Source organism: Cebus imitator, unplaced genomic scaffold (assembly GCF_001604975.1).
Source record: "Cebus imitator isolate Cc_AM_T3 unplaced genomic scaffold, Cebus_imitator-1.0 Scaffold66, whole genome shotgun sequence".
Taxonomy (NCBI): domain Eukaryota; kingdom Metazoa; phylum Chordata; class Mammalia; order Primates; family Cebidae; genus Cebus; species Cebus imitator.
The window spans coordinates 5,241,548-5,250,240 of record NW_016107381.1 but is presented as its reverse complement, the minus strand read 5'-3'; the positions used below and the strand labels follow the sequence as shown (position 1 = coordinate 5,250,240).

The window sequence follows — 8,693 nt, the reverse complement described above, 5'->3', positions numbered from 1 at the left end:
AAAAAAAAAAAAAAAAAAAGAAATCTCCAGACTGTTTTCCACAGTGGTTGTACTAGTTTACATTCCCATCAGCAGTGAAGTAGTGTTCCCTTGTCACTGCATCCATGGGAACATTTTTTTTATAATTGCCATTCTTGAGGGAGTAAGGTGGTGTTGTATTGTGGTTTTGATTTGCATTTCCCTGATCATTAGCTTTGTTGAACATTTTTTATATGTGCCATTTGTATACTTTTGAGAATTGTCTATTCATGTTCTTAAAACCACTTTTTTATGGGATTGTTATTTCCTGCTAATTTGTTTGAATTCCTCGTAGATTCTGGATATTAGTCCCTTGTTGGAAGTGTAGATTGTGAAGATTTTCTCCCACTCTGTGGGTTGTCTGTTTACTCTGCTGACTGTTCTTTTGCTGTGTAAAAGCTCTTTAATTAAGTCCCAACTATTTATCTTTGTTTTTGTTGCATTTGCTTTTGGGTTCTTGGTCATGAAAGCTTTCCCTGAGCCAATGTCTAGAAGGGTTTTTCCAATGTTACCTTCTAGAATTTTTATAGTTTTAGGTCTTAGGTTTAAGTCCTTGATCCATCTGGAGTTGATTTTTGTACGAGGTGAGGTAAGAGGTGAGGATCCAGTTTCATTCTCCTACATGTGGCTAGCCAATTATCCCAGCACCATTTGTTAAAAAGGGTGTCCTTTCCCCACTTTATGTTTTTGTTTGCTTTGCCAAAGATCAGTTGGCTGTGAGTATTTGGATTTATTTCTAGGTTCTCTATTCTGTTCCATTGGTCTATGTGCCTATTTTTGTACCAGTATCATGCTGTTTTAGTAAGTATGGCCTTATAATATAGTTTGAAATCAGGTAATGTGATGCCTCCAGATTTGTTATTTTTGCTTAGTCTTGCTTTGGCTAGGTGGGCTCTTTTTGGTTCCATATGAGTTTTAGGATTTTTTTTTTAGTTCTGTGAAGAATGGTGGTGGTATTTTGATGGGAATTGCATTGAATTTGTAGATTGCTTTTGGCAATATGGCTATTTTCACAATATTAATTTTACCCGTCCATGAGCATGAGATGTGTTTCCATTTGTTTGTGTCTAAGATCTCTTGCAGCAGTGTTTTGTTGTTGTCCTTGCAGAGGTCTTTCACCTCTTTGGTTAGGTATTTTCCTAAGGTTTTTTTATTATTTTTTATTTTATTATTTTTTTTGTAAAAAAGAAAAGGCTATTGTAAAAAAAAAAAGGTTGAGTTCTTGATTTGATTTTTAGCTTGATCACTGTTGGTGTATAGCAGAACTACTGATCTGTGTACATTAATTTTGTATCCTGAAATTTTGCTGAATTCTACGAGCTTTTTGGAGGAATCTTTAGGGTTTTCTAGGTATACAATCTTACCATCAGCAAACAGCAACACTTTGACTTCCTCTTCAGTGGTTTGGATGCCCATTAATATTTTCTCTTGCCTGATTGCTCTGGCTAGGACTTCCAGTACTATGTGGAATAGAAGTGGTGAGAGTGGGCACCCTGTCTTGTTCCAGTTCTCAGAAGGAAAGCTTTCAACTTTTCCTCGTTCAGTATTATGTTGGCTGTGGGTTTGTGAAAGATGGCTTTTATTACATTGAGGTATGTCCCTTGTATGCGATTTTGCTGAGGGTTTTAATCACAAAAGGGTGCTGGATTTTGTCAAATTATTTTTCCGTCTATTGAGATGATCATGTGATTTTGGTTTTTGTCGTTCTTGTTTGAGGCAGAGTCTTGCTCTGTCACCCAGGCTGGAGTGCAGTGGTGCAATCTCAGCTTACTGCAATCCCTGCCTCCCAGGTTCAAGCAATTCTCATGCCTCAGCCTCCCAAGTAGCTGGGACTACAGGCATGCCACTAAACCTGGCTAATTTTTGTATTTTTAGTAGAGACAGGATTTCACCATGTTGGCCAGGCTGGTCTTGAACTCCTGACCTCATGATCCACCCACCTCAGCCGCCCAAAGTGCTGGGATTATAGGCATAAACCACTGTGCCTAGCCATGATTTTTGTTTTTAATTCTGTTTATGTGATGTATCACATTTTTTGACTTGCATATGTTAAAATATCCCTACATCTTTGGTATGAAACCTACTTGATAATGATGCATTATCTTTTTGATATGCCGTTGGATTTGATTAGCTAGTATTTTGGTGAGGATTTTTGCACCTATGTTCATCAGGAATATTGGTCTGTAATTTTCTTTTTTTTGTTATGTCCTTTCCCAGTTTTGGTATTAGGGTGATATTGGCTTCATAGAATGATTTAGGGAGGATTCCCTCTTTCTCTAATGGAATAGTGTCAGTAGGATTAGTACCAATTCTTCTTTGAATGTCTGATAGAATTCAGTTGTGAATCCATCTCGTCCTGGACTTTTTTTATTGGTAATTTTTTAACTACCATTTCATTTTTACTGTATGGGCCTATTCAGGATTTCTAATTCTCCCTGATTTAAGCTAAGAGATTTGTATCGTCCTCTAGGTTTCATAGTTTATGTGCATAAAGGTGTTCATTGTAGCCTTGAGTGATCTTTTGTATTTCTGTGGTGTCAGTTGTAGTATCTCCCATTTTGTTTCTAGTTGAGCTTATTTGGATCTTCTCTTTTCTTGGTTGGTCTTGCTAATGGTCTATCAATTTTATTTATCTTTTCAAAGAACTAACTTTTTGTTTCATTTATCTTTTGTATTGTTTTTCTTGTTTCAATTTCATTTAGTTCTGCTCTGATCTTTGTTATTTCTTTCCTACTGCTGGGTTTGGGTTTCATATGTTCTTGTTTCTCTAGTTTCATGAGGTTTGACCTTAGATTATCTATATGTGCTCTTTCAGACTTTTTGATGTAGGCATTTAATGCTATGAACTTTCCTCTTAGCACCACTTTGTCTGTACCTCAGAGGTTTTGATAGGTTGCATCACTAATACCGTTCAGTTCAAAGAATTTTTAAATTTCCATCTTGATTTCATTGTTGACCCAACAATCATTCAAGAGTAGGTTATTTAATTTCCATGTATGTATGGTATTGAGGATTCCGTTTGGAGTTGATTTCCAATTTTATTCCACTGTGGTCTGAGAGAGTACTTGATATAATTTTTCTTAAATTTATTGAGCCTTGTTTTGTGACCTAACATATGGTCTGTCTTGGAGAACATTCCATGCACTGATGAATAGAAGTAAATTCTGCAGTTGTTGGATAGAATGTTCTATAAATATTTGTCAAGTCCATTTGTTCCAGGGTGTATTTTAAATCCACCGGTTTTTTTTGTTGTTGTTGACTTTGTCTTGATGACCTGTCTAGTGCTGTCAGTGAAGTATTGACATCCCCCACTAGTATTATGTTGCTGTCTATCTCATTTCTTAGGTCCAGTAGTAATTGTTTTATAAATTTGGAAGCTCCAGTGTTAGATGTGTATATATTTAGAATTGTGATATTTTCCTGTTGGACAAAGCCTTTTATCACTGTATAATGTCTCTCTTTGTCTTTTTAAACTGCTGTTGCTTTAGAGTTTGTTTTGGCTAATATAAGAATAGCTTCTCCTGCTTGCTTTTGGTGTCCATTTGCATGGAATGTCTTTTTCCACCTCCACTTAATTTAATGTGAATCCTTATGTGTTAGGCAAGTCTCTTGAAGGTAGCAGATACTTGGTTAGTGAATTCTTGTCCATTCTGCAATTCTGTATCATATAAGTGGAGCATTTAGGCCATTTACATTCAATGTTAGTATTGAAATCTGAGGTACTATTCCATTCATTGTGCTATTTGTTGCCTGTATACCTTTTTTTTTTTTTTTTTTTTTCTTTTTTTTTTGTGAGATTTGTGCTTTAAAGAGGTTTTGTTTTGATGTATTTCCAGGATTTATTTCAAGATTTAGAGCTCCTTTTAGCAGTTTTTGTCGTGCTGTCTTGATAGTGGCAAATTCTCTCAGCATTTGTTTGTCTGAAAAAGACTATCTTTCCTTCATTGATGAAGCTTAGTTTCACTGGATAAAAAATTCTTGGCTGTTTAAGGAAGCTAAAGATAGGGCCCGAATCCCTTGTAGCTTATAGGGTTTCTGCTGAGAAATCTGCGGTTAATCTGATAGGTTTTTCTTTTAGATTACTTGGTGCTTTTGCCTCAAATCTCTTAAGACTTCTTTCCTTGATCTTGACTTTAGATAACCTGATGACAGTGTGCCTAGGTGATGATCTTTTTGCAGTGATTTTCTCAGGTGTTCTTTGAGCTTCTTGTATTTGGATGTCTAGGTCTGTAGCAAGGCTGGCAAATTCTCCTTAATTATTCTCCCAAATATGTTTTCCACACTTTTAGATTTCTCTTCTTCCTTAGGAGCACCCATTATGCCTAGGTTTGATCATTTAGCATAATCCCAAACTTCTTGGAAGCTTTGTTCATTTTTTTTAAATTCTTTTTTCTTTGTCTTTGTTCGATTGGGTTAAATCAAAAACCTTGTCTTGAAGTCTGAAGGGCTTTTCCTGTTGCTTCCTCTACCCCTGTTTTTCCACTCAGCTCTCTAAATTGACTCAGCTCCAGGTAAGGTTAACTCCTTCTCCTGTGATCTAGACCTTCAGGTTCCCCAGTAAGAGTGTGTGTTCGGGGCAGATGATTCCCCTTTCCCACTGTCACAGCTTGGGTACTCACAGTATTTGGGCTGTCTCTCCAGTCCTGCAGGGGCAATCCACTTCCTTCCGAGGGTCTATGGATTTGCTTGGCATTCCTGATATATTCCTGAGGTAATTCTGAAGCCAAAGTTCATGATGTGAGTCTCCACATGCTCCTCCGTTTGTCCAAGCTGGAGCTGCAAGTCAGTCCTGCCTCCTATCTGCCCATCCTCCTTTTTTAAAAAAAGCTGGTTTTATCCTGTTAATCATTAATCCTTCATTTAACTGGAACTATCCAGGAAGCAATGATAGAACCTCCCTCATAGCCACCCCTTCAGTCCATCATAGGTTGAGCTGTCATGTCCTGAGCACCCGCTGTGTTTCAGACACTGCCAGGAGACAGGGACTCAGTGAATGGGACACAGCTCCTGCCCCTCACAGAGCTCACAGTCAAGGACTATAGATCCTCGAGACACAAAGTCCAGCCTATTAAGGGCTCACCATTCATTCCTCATAAAAGTGAAAACTGACATCCACATCTTTCCAGAAGCATTTAAGTCTAGACAAGGACAGACTCTACTGTTGCATCTTCCAATTATGCAACATAGCGTTCCTTCCCAATTATCTTTAACCAATTAGTAAGATGTCCACAGTATCCCCTGGGGGAAGAGAGACAATTGCCAGTGCAAAGAGGCAACAAGCATTACAAACCCAAATTTCAGAGCTGTCACCACCAAATGAAATCAGGAGCCCAAGTGTAAGGAAGAAATAACCAGTTTGGGAATCACACATGCAATCCAAATGAAAATTCAGAAACCATATAGTTTATGAATGAAACCACAGTATACTGAACACTCTCATTTTGAATTGCTTATATCAATAAAGTGCCATTCAGAATGTACCAGATTATTAATGTATGGGTTTTGGTTTTTATCCATTCTCTCAAATATAGTGCTCTATGGAGCAAATCTAAATAGGCAAACCACGTAGAGCTTTGCAGTGATGCCATTCTTTGCTGCTTTAGTCTGTGTGGCTTAGTTAACATTGTGTTGGGTTTTTTCCTGACAAATTTGCTTATGAAATAAAGGCACATTGCCTCACTGGTAATTCGCCTTCCAAGGTACAAGCAGATATTTGTGTTCACAGTTTGTCTTTTCCCTTAATACTTCTTTCTCCATTCCTCGTAAGGAAAAGATTTTAACAAGTGTTTACAATATTCTCAGAATGTTAGCCATCACCACGTGATGAACTGATGTATCTTGCTGTTTTTGAAATGGTAGATCCCAGACTCCGAGTTGGAAGGGAATTTAGTGAAGACACTCTCCTTCACACTCCAGTTATCACAGGATAAACCTCACGACCTTGTACACAATGTTACTCCCCTGCTCAGAGATTAAGCAGAACTAAGCCTTCAGCAAAGCAGACAGTCAAAATGAGAGGAAGTGGGGCAGAGAGAGGAGAAGACAAGGAAAGACGGGGAGATTTCTAATACAATTTAATAGAGAAAAAGGCACTATAGTTACTCTGTGATGGGGACTGGGGATTACAACTTTATTGTGCTTTTTTATATTTTGGATTGTTTTCAATTTTTAATTACATATGGGATAAGAGGGCACTAAAATCTTTTCAGTTTGGGGCCTGATAAGGCTTTCCTGTAGCTCTGAATCTCTGTCATGACCACCCGCATTACACTTTAAAGGGATCCCAGTCTTGGGATTTGGCATCATCCAGACCTAGGTTTGAAGCTTGCCTTTACCACATTCCAGCTGTGTTACTTTGGGCAACTCGTGTCCCCCTCTGAGCCTTATCTGTGCAATGTGCAGTCAATTAAGTGACTGTAGAAGGGGAAGGAGAGAGTGTATCTTTCATAACTGCATGGCACTCGACAAGTATGACGAATTATTGTTATTTATGGAGCCCCTGTTTGAATATTTCTAGCAAGGGGTACTCACTTGCCTGCCAGAGCCAATACATCACCTACTAATCACCCAAAAGGACTGACTCCTGTACTCAGTCTCATCTGACTCGCCTGTTGTTGACAACCTCCCTTTTCAACAGCCTCCAGCAGACAGTGAGCTCAGGAGGGGAGGTGAATGGTGCTGTGAAAGGAAGAGCCCTTCATCATCTGGCCATGATGAGACAAGCTGGAACCAGCTGGAGCTGTCTTGCAGCTTCCACATGCTCATTTGGTTACAGTCTCATCATGCATGGGAATCATTCTTCTGAGCAAACATCTCACCCAGAGTATAATACCCTGGTCCCAGCAACCCTGTAAAACATCTGGGCTTGGTGCATTTAAAGGTCTGGCAGCAGGAATAGTCAGCTCTGTAAGTGTGGCATGGAACTCTGGCTGGGCATGGTGGCTCACACCTGTAATCCCAGCACTTTGGGAGGACAAGGCAGGAGGATCACTTGAGGCCAGGAGTTCAAGAGCAACCTGGGCAACATAGTGAGATCCTGGCTCTACAAAAATAAATTAAAACAGCCAGGCATGGTGGTGCGTGCCTGTAGTCCTGCCTACTCAGGAGGGAGGATCACCTGAGCCCAGGAGTTTGAGGCTACGGTGAGCTATGATAGCACCACTGTACTCTAGCCTGGGCCACAGAGCAAGATTCTATTTAAAAAAAATCATATGGTAAGCTCATGGAAAGTAAGATTCTATTTGGGGAAAATCCATATGTCTCTTCTTGTACCAGCTCAGGGACAGTGTTGTTAAAGTGATTTCATTGCATTTGTCTGGGATGAAATCAGGAGAGAACTTGCCCATCCCACTTTGGAGTCCATACCCTTGGCAATGATGATGTTTGCTCATACAAACATTCTCCGTATCAGCTGGCTGAGGTGGGCTAAAGAACAACAGGGAAAATATAATAGTTTGAAGCCAGTCACTGGAAAAAGGAGCCAAGGCTTTAAGACCTCAGGCTTTGGAGTGGCTCAGCCACATCCTAGCCTGATGCCTCTCAACGCCTCTATAAAATGGGGGCTGAGGCCATTTTTCTCATGGCTGGGATGTAAATATTGATGAGTTGCTGTATGTAGGGTGCTGAGCCCAGGGCCTGGCACTTGGCGATCCCTCAGTAGCTGGCAGTTGCTAGCTGGCAGGGCTGGGGAGAAGCTCCAAGCATGTCTCTAACCCCCATACTGGCCTCTCCTGTGCTCAGATGCCACCACACTTTTTCCAGTGCTCTAACTGGCCCATTAGAATGGTTGCATTAACAGACTATAAAATGACATCAGTCCTTGAAATGCACCTAAAATAAACTGTTATTATGGGCTGGATGGGAGAGGGGATAGTGGACAGTTCAGATTTGTACATCATCCTTGTTCCTGTGTAGCAGGTCACACAGCCTCTGCAAAGAGCCTGCTCATATACATGCACTCATACACCCACATAAACACACGTATGCACACGCCACACATTGGACAATTGGGACTATTCTGATTGTCTACTGACTCTTCCTAAGTCACCTCCGAGAGAGAAGGGTTGTGGATTCCTGGAGGACTGCACGGAGGAAGGAGCCTTGCAGGGAGGGAACAGGCTCAGCCATTGACCCACTGTGTCACCTTCAGCAGTGATTTCACTCGTCTGAGCCTATTTCTTCATTTGTAAAGATGTGCCATTTTGCCTGCCCCTACAACAGTTAGCTCTGGAAACCAAGCCTGCATTAAACCCCAAGTATTCCCTCTTCCCAGACTCAACACAATCTAATCGAATAAGAGGGGAAAATGTAGACATATTCTTCTCTGCAGATCTGAGCTGTCCACTGTGGTAGATATTAATAGCCATGTGCCTATTTAAACTTAAATTTAAATAACTAAAATGAAATAAAGTTTAAAATTCACTTTCCCAGTTGCAGTAGCCACATGTTAAAACTTAATAGCCGGCTGGGCGCGGTGGCTCAAGCCTGTAATCCCAGCACTTTGGGAGGCCGAGGCGGGTGGATCACCAGGTCAAGAGATCGAGACCATCCTGGTCAACATGGTGAAACCCCGTCTCTACTAGAAATACAAAAAATTAGCTGGGCATGGTGGTGCGTGCCTGTAATCCCAGCTACTCAGAAGGCTGAGGCACGAGAATTGCCTGAACCCAGGAGGC

General features: G+C 40.5%; 1 protein-coding gene across 1 annotated transcript in view; it reads right to left on the bottom strand.

Annotated features, from left to right (window-relative positions):
• Nucleotides 1-2,400: 2,400 nt before the first annotated feature.
• CUNH11orf91 (chromosome unknown C11orf91 homolog) overlaps nucleotides 2,401-8,693 on the bottom strand; it is a 21,797-nt gene continuing 15,504 nt past the window's right edge. Inside the window, exons 2-3 of the mRNA XM_037739261.1 lie at nucleotides 3,950-3,952; nucleotides 2,401-2,443 (exon numbers count right to left, since the gene is read on the bottom strand). Coding sequence (XP_037595189.1) covers nucleotides 2,418-2,443; nucleotides 3,950-3,952 — 29 coding nt within the window. The 3' untranslated portion in view covers nucleotides 2,401-2,417. The remainder of the gene's footprint in view (nucleotides 2,444-3,949; nucleotides 3,953-8,693) is intronic.